The sequence below is a fragment of the Balaenoptera acutorostrata genome, chromosome 10 (genome assembly GCF_949987535.1).
Source record: "Balaenoptera acutorostrata chromosome 10, mBalAcu1.1, whole genome shotgun sequence".
In the NCBI taxonomy this organism is placed as follows: Eukaryota; Metazoa; Chordata; class Mammalia; order Artiodactyla; family Balaenopteridae; genus Balaenoptera; species Balaenoptera acutorostrata.
In genome coordinates, this window is record NC_080073.1 from 27,369,580 (window position 1) to 27,394,102 (window position 24,523).

Sequence of the window (24,523 nt, forward strand, 5' to 3'; positions counted from 1 at the left end):
ATCTTTAATGGTGTTACATTGTGTTCTCTTCCTGGGTTCTTTCAGTTCGGGGAATGACCAGAAATCTTACCATATATGAACTGGGTGAACACTGCAGTTCTATAAGAAGGCTATTTTGGTATCAACAACAACAAAAATTGCTGGATGACAAAAGCAAGGCTCAAAGTGTGTGACATTCACAATCCAGTTTTTCAAAATATTCAAAGTACAGTATGAGCAAATGAACCTCATGGTGTTAGGAGGTTGAGTCTCTCAGCATTATCATGGTGGGGAAGTTAAATTGCTATAAATAGCCCTGGTCACTGACATTCCCTGCCCCTGCCCCAAACACCACTGCCACCAGAGTTAGATCACTCAGTAACTTTTAGAAAAACTGTATGGAAATTATGGAAATATCAAACGTATATACATAAGTAGAGAAGTTAGTGTCATGAACCCTATGTACCCATCCCTCAGTTTATTAACTGTCACTTCGTGGTCAGTCTGTTTCATCTATATTCCCCATACCTCCCTATTGAATTATTTTGAAGCAAATTCCAGACATAACATCATTACACCCATAAATATTTTAGTATGAATCTTGAAAATAGAAGGACCTGTTTTTGTAAACATAACCCATGGTACCATTATTATACTTGATAAGTTAACTTCCCTGAGGTCTCATGAATATTTTTTAGTTTGTTCACTCAAATCAGATTCCAAATAAGGTCCATATATTGTAATTGATTGATATGATGCTTGTGTATCTTTTAATCTATAGAGTTTTCTCTTCCCTATTTTAAAGTTATTATTATTATTATTATTTTGCTCGCAATTTTTTTGTTGATGATACCAGGTCATTTGTCTTGAAGAGTTTCCCATAGTCTGGATTTTGCTGATTTTACTCCCTTCGTATTAGTTAACATGAGCATCTGCAATCCCCATAAACTAGTAGTAGGATCCAGTGAATTATCACATTAAAATCTGATTCTTTTACAAGAATACCTCAAAGGCAATGTTTGCATTTCTATCAGTAGTCACATAATAACTAGTTCTCTCCCTTTTGGGATCTTAATAGCCCTCGATGACAATTACCTAGATCCATTATTTTGAGGGGTTGCAACAGGTGATACTCTTTCTTTTTTCACCTACTAGCTGGAACAAGTTTATAAAGAGAAAATTTCCTTTATCAGCTTTTTGTTTACTCTGAGGTACAGATCACACAAGAAAGGCAAAAAAAAAAAAAAAAAAGCTTGATACTTTCTCTTTATTTGTATTACCAAAATAACAGGTGGTTCCTTAGCATCCTTGGAAGGTAGCCGATTATGGTTTTTGTTCTGTTTTGGTTGAATACTGTTATGATTTGAACATACTTGACGTGACATTCTGTGTAGTCATTATTTTTATTGATTCTCAAATCATCTGTGGCCAGTGTCAGGCTCCTCTAACTGGCTTTTGAATCCTTTTAAGAAGATCCCAGCAGTCTTTGATAGCTTCCTTAGTTTCTGGTAAGATAAGGGTCTTCATGTATATTACATGCCTCAGACATGGAATCAGCAGAGGAACCCTGGGCAATTTTCATGGGAAATGGTATTCAGAGATCACAGTCTGGAAATCATTTTCATTACAAGCTTTGGTTTATCTTCCATTTTTTAAATATAAGAGTGTGTGTGTGTATGTGTGTGTGTGTGTGTATTTCTCTCCCTTTCTCTTAGATAAATAGTACCATAAAATATGCGCATTTCTCTGCCTATTATTTTTTCTATTAACAATGTGTACTGGAGGTCATTCCATATCAGTATCTAAAACTATTCTTCATTCCTTTCTTATAATTATACAGCACTCCATTGCATGGCGATTCAATAGTTTATTCCACCAGTCCCCAATAATGGACATTTGCTATTATAAGTAATACTTCAATGAATAGCCTTGCATATGTATTTTCTTAAACTTGTCTCACTTAACTTTATAATCATAACTAATAGGTTAAGTACATTGCCTGAGATCACACAACTAATAAGTGATGATCTGAGATTCAAACCCCACCTTGTTGTCTAGCTCCCAAACCCAGGTTTTTATTTGCTGTCTCTTTATTATCCCAGGATAACTAAAACATTGGGCCTGGAATTATATCAGTTCAGTGTGGAGGTACTGCTGATCGGAAGCTCAAACTTTACTTGGTCTTTGATTAATAAAACTAAAGGAGAAAAGGCTATTAGGTGTCAAATGCAGGGTTTTAGGGAGGAGACAACTTTCAAAACTTGGGTCCTTAGAGGAAAAAATAGAAATTCTTGATGGTGGAAAAACTTGGGGTGCACCATTCCCAACTGTGCTTGAAACTAATTCAGCCTTTTACTGGGGCACAGACCAGAAGCACACACATCAGTGAGACACCCCCAGATCTCAGACTTGTCACTTGGGTCACCTTTGTTCAAGGAGAGCCACACTCTTTGTTGTTTGTTTTCTTTTTGGAACCTCAGGAATATTCTGGAAGGATGGAAGATGGTGCTATTAGGAAGATAACAGTCTAGACTATATTCAAAACTCCTCAAATGCAATGCTTAAGCACCAAAGACTGTTTCTTTGGTTATTTTTCCTCCTGTCCAGGGTTACATAACACAACTCTGTATGTCCTTCCATAGAAAGGAATTTGGCTGTCTTCGTAGCCAAATTTGACCCGTGAAGACATTTTTTCCCTTTGGAGACTATCTGGAAAATTATAAGTCAGAATTTACCTCTTCTTTTATTATACATTAAGTAAAATGTTGGACATGAACTCATACCATCCACTGGGTATCATGAGGGTAATCCAGAATGGTAGTTCCAAAAGGGCAAGGTGTTTTCTTTTTTAAATTACCATTGAATCCTCAGTGCTTAGAACAGTGCTTGACACATAATGATGCTCAATAAATATCTCTTTGAATGTATGAATGAATGAATAAATGAATTGAATAGATGGATGAATGAATTTGGGCTACAGAAATTTGATCAGTGTTTATATTAAACTTAAAGGATGGCCCATTAGACTGCCTTGTGCAAAAATTACCAAGAGGGGGAAATGCTTTTTTCTTCTCACCTTTCTTCTTTTTCTTTCTCCTACCTTTGGACATCCTCTCCTTTTTCTAGAGTTTTTCAACCAGTTCCAGAATGATGCTTCTCTTTTTCTCTACCCTCACCAAAAGTCCAGACTTTAGTAGAGCAGATGTCAGCATAGTATTGTTGGGGGATTGGCGGAGACTAGAGGGAGGTGAGGAATATTAGGGTATGCATGATTAGAAATTGATATTCAGGTTTTTCTTTAAAAAGCTTCTTAGAACTAAGAAAAATGGGGGTGGGTGGTGGTGGTGGGATGAATTGGGAGATTGGGATTGACATATATACACTAATATGTATAAGATAGATAACTAATAAGAAAGAAAAAAAAAGAACTAAGAAAAACAAAAACAAAGCAAAACTCAGTCAATCAAATCTGGGGACCAAAAGGAAATACGAAATTTTAGTGCAGTGGAGGATGTAAAGCCTACTCTGGTCTCTTATTATTAATTTCTAAAATCAAAGAGGCAAACTTCCAGAAGGTGGTCTCTGAGATGCTAAGACTTGGAATGTCCAGCCTCTTATCTGCCATCTTGTGGTCTGCTTGGCTTTGTGTATGGCTTCCACGGGACACCTTGGATCACTCCCACTGCCATCTGCCCCTCCCCCCCCCCCCCCCCCGCCACCAACACAGCATGTCCTGGCCCCCAGGAGTAGTTTCCTCTGCATTCCAGTCCTTTGTGCCCTCCCAGCAGAATTCACCTTGCTCTTTGCAGAAGCCTTGCCCCACATTGCCCCTCTTTCTATTTCTGCTCCAGGATTCTCGGCTACCCATGCTCAATGTCCACTGTGTCGTCTTCCATTCATCCTGGTATATCAGAGGCCCACGAGGCTGACCCAACATTATCTGCTCTTCTCTGGGTTTCCACACCCAACTTCAAAGCTGCTTGTTCTTTGAAAGGAGAAGGTTTGTGTAGGAAAGGCTTCTGTACTTCTAAATGGAAGTGTGTCAATGCACGCACGTCCTGACATACCCTCAAGTGTTTCCTACCTGCAGAGTCACTGCTCTTGTGTTTGGCAACAGCCAACTCAGCTGCCACGGGGCTGGTGGCTTTGTCTGCTGTCAGCCCTCAGTGAACACTCCTGAGGGAGACTGTGGAGTCTACCCTGGGACAAGCCTCCTGGTTATGTGTTATGTGAGCAGATAAGTGTGTGTCCTCTCACCCAAGGTTGCCTGTCTCCAAGTTCATGCTTTATGTTAATTTATAATAAATGCAAAGAGGCAGGGGAGGAGGGAGTTCAGACAGAGGGGATCTAGCTTAGGGAGTGGGAGGGGCCATCAGAGAGAGGTGACTTTATTAGCATTTTGCCAGAAAAGTAAGGTTTAGCCAAGTGAAGAAAGTGAAGGGAGAAGACAGAAGGAAAGGCCCTCCAATGGCAGTAATAGCCAAAAAAAGAACAATGCATCAGTGGAGTTGTGAGGACTTACAGAAAAATTAAATTTGACTTCTTATTGTCCACAGGGGCAATGTTCTAGACACAGCGTAAAAGCATGTTGTTCCTGGGGCTTCCCTGGTGGCGCAGTGGTTGAGAATCCGCCTGCCAATGCAGGGGACACGGGTTCGAGCCCTGGTCTGGGAAGATCCCACATGCCGCGGAGCAACTAGGCCCGTGAGCCACAATTACTGAGCCTGCGCGTCTGGAGCCTGTGCTCCGCAACAAGAGAGGCCGCGATAGTGAGAGGCCCGCGCACCGCGATGAAGAGTGGCCCCCCCTTGCCGCAGCTAGAGAAAGCCCTCGCACAGAAACGAAGACTCAACACAGCCATAAATAAATAAATAAAAATTAAAATGGAGATTTCTTTAAAAAAAAAAAAAAAGCATGTTGTTCCCCAACTGCAGACAAATATTACAATGGGTAAAAAAGCAACTTTCCTTAAAGAGATTTCAGTAATATTCCACGCAGTCTGCCCACGTGCTTACCCGCACATGAAATCAACACTGCTTGTCTGTCTGTTAGGAAAAGTGGTATCACTCAAATTGCAGGAAATTTACCCTCTCAGCCACTTGCAAAAGGAACCCACACTGCTTCTCTGTTGGATAGAGCAAGGGTAATTACATCACCGATGCTTTTAAATTATCAGTAACAAAATCTTGGGGGAGGGAATTGAGCCAATAAGAAATATCATTTTAATAAGCCAGAACTCATTGGTGGATGCAGAAGGGTCTTCGGAAACCTCTGTCCAGTCCAGCTGGTTCATATTGCAACAAGGCGTTGGGCAGTGGCACTCAACAGCACTGATGGCTTTTTACTCTTTGCTACTCTGAATCTCAGGACAAGCTCGAGTGGGAGGATTTTCTGTTCTCCCCTGTGCAGGCCTAGGGCTGCATTGTGCTTGCTGCTATATTTGGGTCCCTGTATAGAAAACTTGCACGTGGGTGTGTGTGTGGTGTGTTTAATTAACCTAGTTTATTTTTTAGAGCAGTTTCAGGTTTATAGAAAAATTGAGTGGAAAGTACAGGGTTCCCACATACTCGGCATCCCCCCTTCCCTCAACACGGTCTCCCCTATTATTAGCGTCTTGCATTAGTGTGGGGCATTGGTACAACTGATGAACCAATATTGATACAGTATTATTAACTAAAGTCCATCGTTTATATAAGGGTTTGCACTTGTGTCTTTAGTGTTTCTCAGCTTCAGAAAACCTCCCGACTTTGTCCTATTTCTTCCCTCTGCCACTCTGCATAATGATGGAGATTGTTAGAACCAGTTAAGATCTCCACATCCCTCCAAATCCCACAGTAGCCTGAATGGTAACTGCTGATCTCGTGTACATTCTTTCACTGTCATGACCGACAGGACAAGGTTCAGACGTGCATCAGTTTTGGTGAAGCCCCCCAGTTTGTGAGGTGTTACATTAAAGAATCTTCTATAACTTCTACGTAGACTGCATTCAGATTTTTTCAGCTTTTTCTCTGGAAATAATTGCTACTGATACGTTCACTATTAAACCTCATAAGACTCAGGCTGGTGTTTAGTGATTTCGTGATTCCACGTGTTGCTGTGCTGGCCTTTGCAATCTGGGCTCCAGCCAAGCGGAACTATCTGCCGTTCCATTTCCAGTGGGTGGTTGTGACTATTTTTGGATCGTCCTGTTGTACACGCTGCATGCTTGTGCTGAGAGCACCTAGTTGTTTTTTTTTTTTTTTTTTAAGTCAGCATGGTTTAAATTATAAATTGACAAAAGAAATTCTTACTCTGTCCCCCCATATAGGTCCCACATTTTCTCATCTCTCTCTCTCTCTTCTCTCCTTCTGTAACCCCATCATGAATGCCCTTTTCATTCATTCTCCCACGTTCCGACCCTCCTTCCTTCTCCCCGATATTCCTATCTATGCCAACTAAGATTATAGACACTATTCAAGACCCTCCTCTCCTTAGATGTCATTTAGATTGCGTGAAACCTTCTCCTGGTTCTTCGCTGAACCTGAGAACTCATGAGTGTTCTCTGATCCTGTGTGCTTTCTAATCATGTCAGATTTGACATGTCATGAAGGAAACATTTCAGTGGTTTTTGCCCATCCTACTTTGAGTTAAATCCTAACTCTTCACTTAGGCACATAAGACCCTGCACCATGTTCTGTTCCCTGCTTCCCTCTCTAAGATCGTACCCTTCCATTCACCTCCTGGCTGCCTTCCTGGTAGCACTAATAGCTGGTCAAGTTTGGTGATTCACTAGGTCACTCTGATAAGGTCTCAGAGTGTGGTCCTTATACCCTTGGGGGTCTACAAGATGATTTCCCTAGCAATACTAAGACACTATTTGCTTTTTTGCCCCAGTGTGTTGACATGTGCGCTAATGGTACAAAAGCCATGGTGAATGAAACTGCTAGTGCGTTGGCACAAACCAAGGCACTGGTGCCAAATCATACTAGTCATTGTTTTCCTTACCACCACTTACTCACTGTTTAAAAACTGCCAGACTCACTGGATACTCTTCTTGATGAATCGGTAGACATTATTCATTTCATTAAAATTTGACCCTGAGTACACCCTTTTAATACTCTGTATAATGAAATGGTAAATATACATAAAGCACTCAGACTGCATAACAAAAGCAGTGGTTGTCTCCTAGAAAGGCACTGGGTTGATTGAGTTGCCAATGAACTAGCCATTTTTTTTGTAATGGAGCGTCAATTTTACTTTGAAAGAACAACTGAGAAAAAGAAAAAGAAAAGAAAAGAAAAACTGAGGTTATGCAAATTTCGTTGTTTTGCCAATGTTTTCTAGAAAATGAATGGAGGTAGCCTGTTAATTCAAGAGAAGCAATTGATAGTATTTTTTGCCAGTGATAAAATTTGAGTTTCCATCCACCAGTATAGCTTGACAGTTTCCTAACACCTAAATGCTTCTTTAGTGTTGCCAGTATGATAGTAAATAACACGACTTTTTGATATTGTGTAATGAAATGTATCAATATTAGAAATATTTTTATAACTCAATGAACTACTATTTCCCTATAACCAATGCATGATACTTTTAAAAAACCATGCATGGAGAAATGATTCATTCAAAGAGCAATCTAGACCAATGAATTTTAATGTAATAGAGTACAGAAAGGTCACTGATAAGGTTTCCAATTTTACATTGCAGCTAACGTTTAAGAAAGTACCACTAGTTGAGCTTTGGTATAGTATCAAAGATAATCCACATCTCTCTCAAAGGGCTATTAAAATATCCCTCCGTTTTCCAACAGCGTATCTGTGGGAGGCCAGATTTTCTTCACATGCTTCAACCAAAACAGCATATTACAACAGATTGAATGCAGAAACAGATTTGAGAATCCAGCTGTCTTCTATTAATTTTTGAAAGAAATTTGCAATACTGTATCATGTTGCCAGCCATTTCACTAATTTTTGTTTTAGAAAATATAGTTATTTTCTTAAAGTGTTATTTAGGTTAACATGTAGAAAATGTATTGTTATTTTTGATGAATATTTTAAACTCCTCAGTTTTAATTTCTATTACAGTGCATATCAATAGATGTAAACTGCATAAACAAAAGCTCCTTTGGAGTCTTCAATAAATTTTCAACATGTAAAGAGACTTGAAACCAAAATATTTGAGACTCGTGGCAACTTGAACAACTCTCCATGAGGGCTTTGAGTCTAAGAATTCATATCTGACCACCTGTCAGAAGATTCTGGGTGAATACTGCCTGAGTGCTTCCAAATTGGAAAAATATAATCTTATTTTTTTAAAAACTGTAAGTGTTGCATTCAAGGATAGGACATTTGAACCAACTTTTAAGAGCTTTACAGTGTGTATACAGGCTACTTTCTCCTTCCCTTCTTTGCCTCTACCTGTATCCTTTACCTCCTTTCATCCCATCTTTAATCCAACTATTAGTCTGTCTCATTCTCTAAATTCATTTTTCCTAATTTTTTTCCTCTTCTACTAAATAAATACTTCCTGAGAGAATTCCAACTTAGTGTTTAAATTCTGTTCCCAAGGTCACTTTTCTTGGGTCATAGAACGCTTCCTGCCCAAATAGGTCTTTAGGAATAACACAGTTGGTTGGTCTTTCTATTATTTAGTGATTTAAAAATTCAAGTTGAATTTTTAAAGGTAGTAATTAAGTTAAAGATATTTAGCTGCTGCCCTAAAATTTTAAAAAAGGAGCAAGAACTTTTATATATCGCAGATTAAAATTTTTTTCTAAAGAAGCACTTTTAAAAATGTGGTAGATGGATAGAAGATAATAGTACATATCTGTGTTAGCTATAGCTAGTACATAAAACCTGTGATTTCACAGGTACTATTGCTTAGAGTTTCAGTTAAAAAATGAAGTTATTTGAAATATATTCAGGACAAAATTTAAAGTAAACAGTAGTATGGTTGGTATATAGAGAGGGCATACTTATGAAAGCATTACTTGAATGGTTGAATTTTAGGAAAATCATGTTCCAAAGAGAAAGCCAGGGTTACAGCCCCAGCATAACTTCTCCCTCTTCAATACTTTTGCCCTTTCAGCTTACATTTCAAAATTATTGTCATATTTTTCTGTGATGAAGCCTTTCAAATTGATTTATTTCCTCAAGCAAGTGAACACAACTCACATAAAACAGCTTTTTTCAGGATATGTTGTATAATTGTACATAATATAGAAGGTGATAAAAATTTTAGAGAAATAGGTAAATATTTGGTTAGGATGATATGACTTTTAATTTTCCTTAAAACAAGACTTCATTTAGGGTAGAATATATTTTAGTCTGGTTGTAGGAAGAGGAGATTTTATTTATGAATAAAATTAATGGACAAATATAAATTTTGATAACCTTCAAGGAAAGGAAATTAAATAAACATTGCCCTCATCTCTCTAGACTAACTTAAGCTTTTAAAGTACTTGTTGAGGGCTTCCCTGGTGGCGCAGTGGTTGAGAGTCTGCCTGCTAATGCAGGGGACACGGGTTCGTGCCCTGGTCTGGGAAGATCCCACATGCCGCGGAGCAACTAGGCCCGTGCGCCACAACTACTGAGCCTGCGCATCTGGAGCCTGCGCTCCGCAACAAGAGAGAGGCCACGATAGTGAGAGGCCCGTGCACCGCGATGAAGAGTGGCCCCCGCTTGCCGCAACTAGAGAAAGTCCTAGCACAGAAACGAAGACCCAACATAGCAATCAATCAATCAATAAATAAATCTTTAAAAAAAAAAAAAGAAGAAAGTGTTAAAGTACTTGTTGAGGAACCTCCCAGGTGGCACAGTGGTTAAGAATCCACCTGCCAATGCAGGGGACACGGGTTTGATCCCTGGTCTGGGAAGATCCCACATGCCGCAGAGCAGCTAAGCCCGTGTGCCTCAACTACTGAGCCTGCGCTCTAGAGCCCACAAGCCCCAACTACTGAGCCCACATGCTGCAACTACTGAAGCCCAAGTACCTAGAGCTCGTGCTCCACAACAAGAGAAACCACCGCAATGAGAAGCCCGCGCACCGCAACGAAGAGTAGCCCGCACTCACCGCAACTAGAGAAAGCCCACGCAGCAATGAAGACCCAACGCAGCCAAAAATAAATAAATAAATTTTAAGATAAATAAAATGAGTGATTTAAAAAAATAATAATAAAAAATAAAGTACTTGTTGACATTTTTGTCAATTTTCTGTAATGGAATAATAGTTTCTTTTTTAAAAAAGAAAATTCATAGCTCACGTTAATAGATTGTAATCTACAGTGCTCACCTTATACTTAAGAGAAGGACTTCATGAACGTGTATAATTGAAACATTTCTTCAACACCCCAAACGATTTTCTACTACCTTTTCCCTATGCTTAGAATGCTACCATTTTAGAGTCATTCTTTCTGGGTAAGCATTGCTTTTTCCCTATTCTTAGAATGCTACCATTTTAGAGTCATTCTTTCTGGGTAAGCATTGCTTCTTCCCTCTTTCATAACACAGTTGCTGCTCTCATAGGAGGCATATTAACCAATCAGAACCTTAGGAAGTATGCTTTTTCTCATGCCTAGAGAAAGTCATATGTATACGTTAGGAAAGCATTTGGCTGCAAGTAAAAGAAAAAACACAATGACTTAAACAAATATCACTTCATTTTTTTTCTCACGGAATGAGAAGGCCAGAGATGGGTATTTTATAAATATTTGAGTAGCTCCTCAAAAATATAAGTACCAACACAACCTTCCTTCATGGTTACACAGTAGACACCACAGCTCTAGACAATATATTTGTATTCTCAGCAGAAGAGGGAGGCAGCAAGAAAGGAAAAGGTTATACACCCAGATAGGTTCCTTTTTATGAGGATTTCATTCAAAAGCTTTTCCAGAAGACCCTCAATACCTTTGTGCCTCTGTTACATGGCTACTTATAGCTGCAACAGTGACAGGAAAAAAGTACTTGGCTTTTCAGCCTCTAAAATGGGAAGAACAAGAGGGGGTAAATGTAACTTCAAATGACTGAATAAACAAAAAAAAAGGAGCATTGAAATAAGATTAAAAGATTGAAAGGGGAAAGGAAAAACTAAATCCTAACAATAATACTTCTTAGTTTCGTTTATTCATTGAGTCCTTACTCTGTGTCATATACTATGCTACATGTACCTTACATATATTATGTCATCTAGTTTTCACAAAAACCCTACAAGATAGATAAGATTATCTCCTGTTTACACAGGAGAAAACCAATGTTAACTATGTGCCCAAGGACTTGTACTCAAGCTGGGATTTGACCTGAGCTTGCTCTAACTTCGACATTGCCTCTCCTGAGACCAGCACTTAGAACATGTGGTTTTCTCTTCACTGTGGATCCCATTTCACACTTCTCCAGAATGCTGCAGTAGATTACAAACTGCCTGAAATGCAGTGGGAATTTTCAGGCCTTGCTTAATGAGGTGGATTGAACCAAGAATGCTTGAAGAGTTCTAGCAAATGCTGCTGCTGCAGCACTTCTCTCTGCAATAATTACCTTTCATTGGTTCAGGTTTTCTGCTCTCGGAACTCATTACTTCAGTTCTGAATCCTGATCTGATGCACAAGTGGTTTCCTTACATGTTGAATGCTTTGAGATGGCCTTCTATTTTAGGAGGATTCTGTTTGTAAGCGGCTCATAGAAGCCTGTTTGTCTATTTAGAGTTGTACCGTCAGCTACTCTGGGCCAATTATCTTGGTGTGTTCATGCAAGGTCACCTTCAGGATTCAATCCTATCTAGGTCAGTTACTTTTACCCAGAGATAAATTCTGTCCTACAGATCAGTTCTTAGACTTGTTATTTAAGGGAGCTCCTAAGAGAGATTTTCATTCACTTATACAGTCCGCAGAAGGATGCTAAGGAATCAAAAATGAACATGATCTCTGACTATACTGTAAGCAAACAGAGAGCTAAGATTGTGCCCTGGTCATTTTATATCTTCAGAGCTTAATACTGTGCCTGGGATATATTAAACACTCAGTAAGCATATGTATTCATTCAGCACATAATTGGTTAGAGCCCATTATGTGCCAGGCACTAGAAGCACAGCAGTAAACAAGACAGATGTGCTTCTTGTACCTGTGAAACAGATGCTCTTATAGGGAGATAGACAATGAAAAGAAAGCAGAATTGTAAAATAAAGAAACAAGGCCCAACTGTCCATCAATAAGAGAATGGATAAATAGTGGTAGAGTCATACCATGTTGTACTACTCAGCAATGAGGATGAACAAGTGATTGCAACCCCCAAATATGTGCCAGAATCTCGTAATGCTTGATCGTAGTGACATCAAGTTCAAAAACAGACAAAATCAATCTGTGATGATAGAAGTCAGGTTACCAGAGATGTAGAGAACAAACGTGTGGACACCAAGGGGGGAAAGTGGCAGTGGTTGGTGGTGGGATGAATTGGGAGATTGGGATTGACATATATACACTAATATGTATAAAATAGATAACTAATAAGAACCTGCTGTATAAAAAATAAAATAAAATTCAAAAATTCAAAAAAAAATAAAAGAGATAGCTAGTGGGAAGCAGCCACATAGCACAGGGAGATCAGCTCGGTGCTTTGTGACCACCTAGAGGGGTGGGATAGGGAGGGTGGGAGGGAGACACAAGAAGGAGGGGATACGGGGATATATGTATACATATAGCTGATTTACTTTGTTATACAGCAGAAACTAACACAACATTGTAAAGCAATTATACTCCAATAAAGATGTAAAAAAAGAAAGTCAGGTTACCTTTGGAGGGGGGGTACTGTCTTTGGAGACGTGCAGGAGCTTCTGGGGTCCAGGTCATGTTGTTTATCTTGATAAGAGAATTGGTTCCATGGGAAAGTTCACTTTGTGAAGATTTCTCATGCTTTGTGCTTATGAGGTATATTTTTCTACATGCAGGTTATAATTCAATCAAATAAATTTATCTTAGAAAAAGGTAAATACTGACTGTCATAAAGGCTGTGGAGGAAATGCATAGGGTCTAGGACAACTTGATAGAGATTAGTTTGGGGGAGCATCATGGTAGGCAGGGTGGTCTGGGAAGACCTTTGCGGGACATGCTGGGTAGGCTGAGTCTTCAGGGGGAGAAGTTGGCAGCCATGGCGAGAGGCGGGGGAAGAGCAACTCAGGCAGGGGAAACGGCAAGTGCAAAGGCTCCTGGGCAAGAAAGGCTAGGGTGAATTTGAGAAGGAGAAAAGAGGCCAGTGTGGCCAGAGCAGAGTCAGTGGAGAGCAGAGTGGGACAAGACAAAGCCAGGAGTGGACAGAGGCCCCATCATGCAGGGCCCTGGGGCATTTAGTCTATGGTCTGCCCCTTATCACTGGACTCTTCTTTTGTCCCAGAGTGTGCTAAGATCCGTGGCTACATCATCCCATTTCCTATTCATCTTTCCAGCAACCCTAGGAAGTAGGTTTTATAATCCCCATTTTATACTTGAAGAACCAAAGCTTAGGGAAAGTAGCTTTCCCAAGGTCAGCCACCTTGGAAACGAGTGGTATCACTAGGATTTGAACCCATATCCCTTTGACCCCAAGCCTACATTCTCAACCCCTGACCCTGCCTCTGAGCACTGGTGTTGAAGTAAAGAACTACTCCAGAGCATGATGCATGTGCCCTTAGGGTTGTGAACAAAGTCCTGAGCAAGTAGAAAACTCCACCTGGGGAAGTCTGGGAAGGAGCCCATGGGCTGGATTTTGAAGATACATGTGGAATTTTCCCACGGGCATGCTTTCTCAAGGGAACAGTCTTTGCCTTTCTCAAGGCGAAGACTCAAAGAAGAGGATCAAGCTTCACAGCAGCTGATGTTCATTGAGCGTACATGCTGTGCCAGGTTCTGCAATGGATACTTTACTTATCGCAGTTAATCCTGACAGCAATTGTATGAGGTCACTATTGGCACCATTTTACAGGTAAAAAATGCTGAGGTGTCCAGAGGTTAGTCATTTGCCTAGTGAGACACAGCTAGTGAGTTGACTAAACGGACACTATGCTTGTTAAATTAGTGGTGAGAAAAGTAGTGAACATGGATGGGCAGGTGTCAAGCCCAGATGCAAACATAGCTCTGTGTCCCTAATTCTCCTGCTTGGAACTTGGGGTATCCAGGGAAGTGGGGTATGTTTTGTGGGGCTTCATGATGTGAGTTCTCTGAACTCAACTGAAATGAATGTTCCTGGAGGCCTTCTCTTTTTGAGAGTTTTTTTTTTTAAACCATCCCATTTGTGGTAATTTTTAAAAAATTTTTATTTTATATCATAGTGTAGTTAATTTACAATGTTGGGTTAGTTTCAGGTGTACAGCAAAGTGATTCAGTTATGCATATACATATATCTATTTTTCAAATTTCGTTTTGTGAGTTTTATAGTCTGTAATCTCTCTCCTCTGAAACCCTAAACCATACTTTTGTTTGTTTTTGGTATGCTGATACCCCAGTGCCTAGCCCTGGCCGTGAGTTGAGAGGTCGAATGTATTTTGTTGACCTCAGGGCCTGGGGCAGGACCAGGCAGGGGCTAGGTGCGCTGTAAATATTTCTTAAATAAATGAACACTAGGCTTATTTAACAAAAGGTTGAGAGTGATAATGGATTTGCCCTGGGTCAACAATCTTTATTCTTCAGATGGTGTGCACCTTATTTTATTTCAATTACTTAAGCACTTAAGGCAAAAGCACGGTTTATGGGTCTCCCTTCCCTCTCTTGCCCCATCACCCCACTCCATCCCACCCCCCAAATCATGCAGAGTTAGTATGAATCCAGACTTGGAAGGAATTCTGAGCAGGAAATTCGGTGAGATGCCTTTGGTGGTGCTATGCTGTAAAGGTTTGAGACTTAAATCCGCCTGCGTAAAAGAAATTCATGTGATGATGTCATTTTTATGAGCAAATCAACCGCTGCCTGATATTTCAGTGTAAATGATTTCAAGCACATCCAAAATAACTATGATTTTCTGTATAACTCTGCTGATAACCAATATCGTTGGGTCAGAACAGGAAAGCTTAAGCGGCTTAGAAGTGAGTTCATTCCATGCGCTAGGCCCACGCTGTACAGTATGGTAGCTACTAGCCACATGTGGTACTGAAAAGTTGCAATGGGGTTATTCTGAATTGAGATGTACTTTAAGTGTAAAGTACATTAGAGTTAAAGACACAGTGTAAAAAAAGAATGTAAAATATTTCATTAATAATTTCTCTAATGATTACATGTCAACGTGATATTATCTTGACATGTTGGGTCTAACAAAGTATATGAAAATTCACCTGCTTTTTACTTTTTAAAATGTGACTAGGAAATGTAAATTTACTAGAAAATGTAAAATTACACTGACATTGGGCAGTGGTGCTCTAGAACAAAACAAATATGAATGTGATACAAAACTAACCCCTCTATATCTGCCCCCAAATTCACTATTCCCCACTTCTCCCAAAGTACAAAAATTAGCTAAAGCACCCCAACTTTCATCTATGTCTGTTCTCAAAAGTCTGTTTTGATTCATTTCCTGATGGAGTTAAAGTTCATGTGAGGCTTCAGTCTCCTATAGCTTGAAGCTTTATTTTCTACTAGCAAGACTTACATTGACTCTAACGACGCAAACACTCTAAATGAATATACAAACTCAATTTTAAAGAACTCATGTCATTGAATAGCTATAACTATCCCAAGGTAGTGAATAATAAGGATTATCATCATTTTTCAAGTGAGAAAACTGAGGCTAGGATAACATTCATTTATGTAAACCCGGCCCTATGCCAGAAAGGCTTTTAAGTCTGTGGCCAATTCTGAGAACATAAGTGGCTTTTCCAAGATGACACAATGGTCGATAGAACTGAGCCTGGAATGATCTCCTTCCTCTTTCTACTAGAGCAGCAGTTCTCACAGTGTCCCATTGTCAATTAGGAAGTGTGACTTTGCATAAATAATGGTTAAAAGAGTAAAGTTTTTAGCTGACTTTGTTTTTAGATAAATTAGAACTGATGAAAGGGTATTCGTAAATAATTTGTCTTCCATACACTTCATTCATTCATTCATTCATTCATTCAACATGAATGCCTGCCATGTGTTAACGCACTAAGTTGGCCCTGGGGAAACATCAAAGAACAAAATAGCAAGGAAAGGCAGATCATCTAACAAATTTGACCATAACTAACAAGTAGTTAGAATAAATAATGTGCCCCGGAATGACTTAGCAGGAAGATGTAGGCTGGGGTTTGGGAAGGGCTTCATAAGTTAGCACTGCTCATGCTGAGACTGAAGGACAGTGGGACACAGCCAGATAAAGGATGGAGGAGGGAGAATAAATAGGAATCTTTCAGGAATGCTTTCCTACGTGGGGAAGAAAGGCGGGCTTGATGAGGCAGGGAATTACTCATAACCTACTGCCCAAATTATCTATGCCACACCCCGGAAGTGTATCTTGGACCTAAATATCACCTTTCATGTGATCATGAATGTAACAACAGTAAAGTTTGAAAACTTCACTGGCAGTATATTGTCATGCTGCACTTAGCAGGGTATTTTTCCCCAAGCTTTATTGAGATGTTATTGAAATATAACATATATAAGTTTAAGATGTCTGATGTGACAATTTGATACATGTATATAATGTGAAATCTTACCACAATAAGGTTAGTTAACACTTCCATCCCCTCACATAATTACCGTTTTTCTCTTGTGGTAACAGCCTGTAAGATTACTCTCTTCACAACTTTCAAGTACTTAATAGAGTATTGTTAATTATAGTCACTATGCTATACATATTAGATGCCCAGAACTTACTCATCTTGTAGCTGGAAGTTTGCACCCTTGGACCCCATTTCCCCTACCCCTCGACCCCCAGTAACCATTATTCTAATCTCTCTTTTTATGAGTTCAGATTTTTTAGATTCCTCATATAAGTGAGAACGTACAGTATTTATCTTTGTCTGTCTGACTTATTTCACTTAGCATAATGCCCTCAAGGTCCATACGTGTTGTTGTAAAAGGCAGGATTTCCTTTTTTATGTCTGAATAATATTCCAATGTGTGTGTCTGTGTGTGTGTCTCTGTGTATATAATAATCCAGTGTGTGAGTGTTATATATATGTATACATGTGTATATATGTGTTTGTGTATTTACATGTGTGTGTACATATGTGTATATATATATATACACACGTGTGTGTGTGTGTATACATACATATATCACATTTTCTTTATCCATTCATCCATTGATGGGCAGGTAGGTTGTTTCCATGTTCTGGCTATTGTAAATAATACTGCAATGAACATGGGAGTGTAGATATCTCTTCAAGATAGTGACTTCCTTTCCTTGGGATGTATACCTAGAAGTGGGATTGCTGGATCTTATGGTAGTTCTATTTTTAATTTTTTAAGGAACCACAGTGGCTGCACCAAATTACATTACTACCAGCAGTTCATGAGGTTCCCTTTTCTCAACACCTTTGCCAATACCTGTATCTTGTTTTTTTGATGATAGCTACTCTAGCAGGTGTGAGGTGTTAGCTCATTTTGGTTTTGATTGGCATTTCCCTCATAATTAGTAAAATTGAGCACCTTTTCATGTACTTGCTGGCCATTTGTATGTCTTCTTTGAAAAATTGTCTATTCCAGTCCTCTGCACTTTTTTATTCTTTTTTTTTTTTTCTATTGAGGTATATGAGTTCCTTACGTACTTTGGATATTAACCCCTTATCAGGTAGATGGTTTGCAAATATTTTCTCCTATTCCATAGGTTGCATTTTCATTTTGCTGATTGTTTCTTTTGCTATGTGGAAGCTTTTGAGTTTGATGTAGTCCCACCTGTTTATTTTTGCTTTTATTCCTTGTGCTTTTGGTGTCATATCCAAAAAATCACTGCCAGGACCAATGTCAAGGAGCTTTTACCCTACGTTTTCCTCTAGTAGTCTTAAAGTTTCCGGTCTTAAATCAAGGTCTTTAACCTATTTTGAATTAATTTTTGTGAGTGGTGTAAGATAGGAGTGCAGTTTCGTTCTTATGCATGTGAATATCCGGTTTTCCAACATTATTTATTGAAGAGACTATCCTTTCCCCATTGAGTATTCTTAGCTCCCTTGTCAAATATTTGTTGGCCATATATACGTGGGTTAATTTCTGGGTTCTCAATTTTGTTCCATTAATCTACATGTCCATTTTTATGTCAGTACCTCACTGTTTTGTTTATTATATCTTTGTAAAGCAGAATATTTCAGACCACCTGAGGGGCCTGTGCAATGGTGTGTTGAAAAAACCATCTCCAAAAAAAACAAAAACAAAACAAAACACCAAACAAAAGAATCCCAACCCTGATTTGTAGCATTTGCCAATTTCCATGGTGTAAACACTCCCACCTTGGCTGATGTCTAGCTTCCAATAAAAAAATCATTGAATGCAAAATTGGGAAGAAATGTGTGGTAGCACCACATTTTATATCATTTCCACCATACAAATACATAGATGTAAGTGACCTCAAAAACTCAGATAATAGCAAATGTGATAAAAATAACCAGGAAGCATTGAATGTTGAGTGTGTCTTACCCTTGTTTTCAATATAATTTAGCTATAATTTATATTAATTTTTAGTAATGGCTTTGTTTAACAGCTGCCTCACAGAATTCCCGCGAATATAATAATCAGCTCCCACACGCCTGTATAAGCCGGCTCTAGCATGTCAGTGGGCCTGGCATCTTCAACGTTAAGTAACCGCGATCCTTGTCTAGAGAAATTCCTCACCGTCCCCTACTTCTCTGTTTCTTACAGATCAGCAAACAGCAGCTGCAGACAGTCAAGGACCGGTTTCAGGCTTTTCTCAATGGGGAAACCCAAATCGTGGCTGACGAAGCCTTTATGAATGCTGTCCAGAGTTACTACGAGGTAAGATGAACCAGGCAGGAGAATGCCAAGACTGCTTGAGCCTGAAGCTCAGGGTTTCTGAACTACTGGTCAGTGAGAATAGCAGCCTTGGCCTTCTACAGGGCCATCCCTCCTGAGGCCAAGGGGTTGGTGATTGGTTACAATTTAAAGGAAAACAGCATTTTGTTCCACGGGGTATGGGGGGAGTGGGGAAGAAAGGCTACTGTTTGCCAACTGATTGTTATAACAGAGTGCTGAGTGCTTTATGTACCATTTCTTGTTTCATCTTGACAACAGTCTTTGAGTTAGGTCCTGCTATTATTCCCATTTTACTGATGAAGAGACTGAGGCTCAGAGAAGTTAGGTTAATTACTCAAGGTCACACAGCTGTTAAAATGCCACAAGCTAAGACTTGAACTGACTTGGAAGCATTTTCCCACCACTCACCCACTTTCTAAAGGATGGTAACACCTCCAAAGGATGTTGCCTTCACTAGCTTCCTTGTTCTTTCCATTAAAATGGTGCTGTGAGTTCTTTTCTGCAAGTTAGAACAGCATCCAAAATGCAGTACTGTTCTCAGGTGGAAACCTGTAAGTGAGAAAATATATCCTGAGTATATACCATAAGTGAATTTTCACCTCTAGACCTCAGAGGTTTATTTATCAGTAAAGTGAAGTTGGAATTCCACTAGTATTTTAAATTTTGTAGTTATTCTTTCAAAATGTGCACATTTGCTATCGTTTGTACGTCATTAATGAAGAGAACATGCCATATCTTCCTATTGGTAATGTTTACCTCACATACATATCATTTGGTCTTTGAAAGACATTTAACTTTATATTAATCCATTTTCATCTGAACCAGATATTCTCTGTATTTGGAATCCTGTGCCCCAAATGTCTTACCTATTGTCAAGGCTAGATTAAAACCATTAGAAACCAACCCCTAAGCATTAAAAAACTGATGGAATCCTGTCATATGCAATTCAACCTAATAACAATACATTGTGAAGTAGGTGTTAGGAAACCCAACAAACTTCTGATTTTTCCCCCATGGGATTGCTTTGCTGATTTTCTTCCTTCCTTTCTTTTTTCAATTATTAGGTAGAAAATTATTTTAAAACAAAAACATAGGTGCTCCCACTTTGCTGATGCTCCAAGTACATGCTTCTTCTGCCCATTGGGTGCTCCATTCCTCAGTAGATGCTTTAAAAATGTTATTTGATTGATTCGGTAAAACTCTCCTTCCTATTGCTACAGCACTTGACTCCTTTCAAGGAGAGAGTGGAGCAAGATTGCAATGAGATCTTGTGAAAATATTATTGATTGGTTTGCTAATTAGCCTTTAATAGTAAACAGCCTTTGTCTCTGTGATGTTTGCTGGGTCCATCCACAGACTCATCTTGCACACCGTTTCCTCAATGAAATTTCTGTTTGGATCTGTTTTAGACATCTGGTTTTTTTTCATATGTGTCAAATTTAAACATTTTTTCATTAATACAAGTAGTATTAATGATTGCCAATAAGGGTCAAACTTGGTGCTTTATCTGATGTGACACATTTTTTGGTTGGATTTAAGGGAGAGTGGAAATGAGGTTTGCAATCACAGTGGTGGTGTGGCAGTGAATAACCTAAATATATTTAAGAAAAGTTCTGTTTAGAAACCACCAGGGAATGAAATTAATTTTTCCCCCTTTCCTCAAAATCCGAAAACCAGTTGAGACCAGGTAGTTCCTTATCAATAGTTCTCCATGTTTAAAGTCATTCACCAGTTTGTAAACTTGTAGATTGCAGATCTTAATGAGAAGGCTCATTTGACTAATGATATAAATTACAAGGAAGTGCCACTTCTGTCTATTAATTAAATTTGAAAATTAATAGTCATCAACTTGCTAATGAGTCTCTGGAAATTACCACGACATCTATAGTGATCCTGATATTTTCCTCTATCGTGGCTAGTTTATTTGAAAGAGCTTCCTTTAAGTCTGGTGAGGATACAGACATTAAGACATTACTGAATATTTAATATTAAGATCTGAGTAACAGGAAATAATGTAGGGTATTAATTTTTTACCGTATTCATTAGCAAAGCTTTAGAGAGTCTTAAGATTCACGTTTCCTGGGAAGCCTAATCCTCTGAAACAGAGGTCCCCAGTCAAGGGATCAGGATTAATCCTTCCCTGGGGTGTGCTCCAGGTTGATTACCCATCCCTTTCTCTCTCTCTCCCTCTACTCTTGGGCAGTGGAGAAGCTAGTGTCTCTTTCTCTGCCCTCCTCTGGGATGCAGTTGATTCCCTGTCAGTATCTGTCCAGGGCAGGACTCTTTGGATTACAAGTACAGACACCTAGGTCAAACTGGCTTAAGCCAAAAATGAGATTTGTTTGCCCAAGCAGCTTAAAAGTCCAGAGATAGATCTGGCTTTAGCTGGATCGATGTGGCTGGATCCAGAGACTCCAGAGATGCCAGCAGGGTGGGTATCTTTCCCCCCCACACCTCGGCTTTGTTCTTCCCTGGTTGGCTGCATTCTTGGGCAGGTTCTTTCTATATGGATAGCACTGGAAGTTCCCATCCTACCAGCTTAGCAACTCCAGGGGCAAAGAGAGTACTTCTTTGCTGAGAGTCCCAGCAAAAGGCCCCAGGTGACTTGGTTGGACCAACATGGGCCCTGTGTCCATTCTTGAACTAATCACTATCGATGAGGGGTGACGTAGACCCAGGACAGATACCACCGCTGGAGCCAGAGTGCAGGCTCGGTCATACTGGAACCGTTTGTGTTGAAAATGGCCTGGTTTCCCATCAAGGAATTGGGCGTGCTTTTGAACAGAAGAAGGGGGACTGTGTGTTCAACAGGCAAAACCAACAGATACTCTCCTTCTAAATTCTCAGCCCCCACCCCTCACACACACACACACACACACACACACACACACACACACGGGCGCACAAACACACGGGCACGCACACACATACTCCACTCCACTGTTTGTATAAACACTGACACATCCCAATTTACCAGTGAAAATGACAATTTTTAAAAAACCAACCTTTTTCTCCAGAAACTGACTATAGTCAGTTACTATAGATTACTATAGTCAGTTACTAAAGTCAGTTTCAGGCAATGGCATTGTTTTGCTAAGACAATAATGGTTTGTCAACTTGCTAGAGTGGTAAAGAGTAATTTTTTAAAACTAAAGGGAGTGGGGGGCCACTGTTCTTCTGCCATCTGTGCCCACCCACATCCAGCCCAGTCTGACCCCAGCTGGCCAGCACTCCTTGCAAGCTGGTCTCCAGGATAGAGGGAGACCAAGGTTGCCTATGGCTCTCGGCGAGCGTGCAGGTTTATTTTGTCCTTCCAGGGTGGCCCTGATTGGCAAAGCAGATCAAGCAGAGCAGGAGATTAATCCTTTAATCTCTTTCATTGTGGCTTTGAGGGTGGGCGCTGAGATGGATGCTCTGAGATCTGGCCCAGCAACTTTATCCTGTTTTCACAGCCATGGTTCTAAGCCATCAGAGAGCCCACCCTTTTCTCCAGCGCCCCCTCATCTTTTCTAACTCTCAGCTCTTTTAAGACAAATTGTGAAACATAAGCCCTCCCACCCTCCATCCTCACCTCCCTCCGCATCTCCCTGCTTAATTTTGGTTCCTTCACATGCTGGCCCCGACATCATAGAAAAAAGGTGGATGGAAAGGTCTTACAGAACCTTCCTCACTGAGATCCTGCCAGGAAGGAAACATGGGGAGATATGGTGGGAGTGTAGAATAAGAGAGAAGACATACCAACACTCATTTTAGAACAGGACAGACGATATCTGGTCTTCCGCCAGTGCCACTGTTATGACTGAGTTTTGTTTCGTTTTGGTTTTAGCTGATCTTCTCTAACAAAGCCCCAGTTAGTTTTTGTCAAACTAGATTTGAATGGTGTATCAGACACCGTTCTTCGGTTGCTAGCAAAAGAAACTGACTGTGGCTGAATTAAGCCCTAAAAATAACAACAACAACTGTTGTTTTGTTATTAAAGGAAATAACCAACCTAAAGAAAAGATGGAAACCAGGACAGCTTAGCCTCAGGAAGCCGGGTAGCAGGATTTAATGCACACGCCATCACTGGTATGAATCCACTCCAATCCCATTCCATTCTTAGGCCTCCCCACTCTGAATCTGAACCCCAGAAGGGGAAGTCTGATCGTCAATCACAGGACCTTGTCCTTCCTTTGCAAGGCCCTGTGATTGACAGTCCCACTAAAACTGTGTGCAGTGACAAAGGTGTTTTCAGACTGAGGTGCTGTCATCAGAAGGGGATGGATGGTTGGCAGGCAAAAACTGCAGGTGTTCTCTGCACAGGGTGACAAACGTTCGTGTGTCTTTATGACTGACCTTATTTTAATCTAAGAAAAGTAGATGTCAGGTCACACCTGGCTACTTTTCTAAAATAAAGCTACACATTTTCCAATAAGCAAAACCACTATAATTCCTCAGTGGCCTTGAAACAGATATATCCCTAGGAAAAGAGTAACTAGCCATTCTAAAGGCATTCATTCTTGTGAAAAAAGCCAGGCAAGGAAGGAGGGGGCAGAGGGCCAAGTGGTTAAGAGGATGCGTTAAGTGTCCGTAAGACGTGGAGTTGAAGTCCATTTCTGCTGCACACGGGCTGTGGGACCTCAGCTTCTTCATCTGTAGTAGGATCGTGCTTGCATAATTGTTGTCAAGATTAAATTACACACACACACACATACACACACACACTCAGACACACAACCTCCCTGTAAATCTAGCAACTGGAAAGTGCTATTATGAATATATTAAGGTTAGAGGGGAAGAGTGGTGGTGTAGTGCCCACGTGCTGTATAGAAATAAATGAGCGGGACTTCCCTGGTGGCACAGTGGATAAGACTCTGCACTCCCAATGCAGGGGGCCCGGGTTCGATCCCTGGTCAGGGAACTAGATCCCACATGCATGCTGCAACTAAGAGTTCGCATGCCACAACTAAGGAGCCCATGTGCTGCAACTAAGGAGGCTGCTGGCCACAACTAAGACCCAGTGCAACCAAGTAAATAAATAATAAATATTAAGAAAAAAAAGAGAAAGAAATGATAGAGGAGAGTTGAAAGTTATGGAATCAATCCACTCCCTAGTTTGGGGCCTGGACATTGGGTGTGGAAGATACAAGGTCAAGGCAGGGCAAAAGGGCATAGAAAGGGGAAAGGAAACTACTTTTGTTCCTAATCTACCACCACGTACCACAGCTCATGGCCCCAGATGTGCTTCCTAAGTTTGCCCAGGATAACCTTACTTTCTGGTGAATAATAACGTTAAGATCCAAAGATGTTTTTTATTTTAGAAATTAACATAACACCTTGCCTCAGTGAAGGTAAAATTTCTCATTTTTCCATGTAGAAAGGGGTGTTTTAAATGACTGTGAAAGTCAAACATGCCAAATATAAAAATAGACAATGTAGGGAAAAATGTAAATGAAATGGTTAAGAAAAATACGTGTAATCCCATGATCCTAGACAACCACTATTATATTTTGGCATATATCTTTCTAGGTATTTTTTGATGTGTCTATACACATAAAGATAGCTCCTTGATTTCCATGTTAAGATGGAAAATAACTAAAAAATATTAATAACCCAGTTGTTTCATTTCACAGTTGTTTTCTATCTTCTTTCGACTTCTGCAAAAGTCACACA

At 39.9% G+C, this 24,523-nt stretch overlaps 1 protein-coding gene across 14 annotated transcripts in view; it reads left to right on the top strand.

The window, feature by feature from the left end:
• Window positions 1-24,523, top strand: part of CADPS (calcium dependent secretion activator) — a 482,411-nt gene that overhangs the window by 92,105 nt on the left and 365,783 nt on the right. For all 14 annotated transcript variants that reach the window (XM_057554533.1, XM_057554534.1, XM_057554535.1 and 11 more), the window contains exon 2: window positions 18,740-18,853. In XM_057554533.1, coding sequence (XP_057410516.1) covers window positions 18,740-18,853 — 114 coding nt within the window. The remainder of the gene's footprint in view (window positions 1-18,739; window positions 18,854-24,523) is intronic.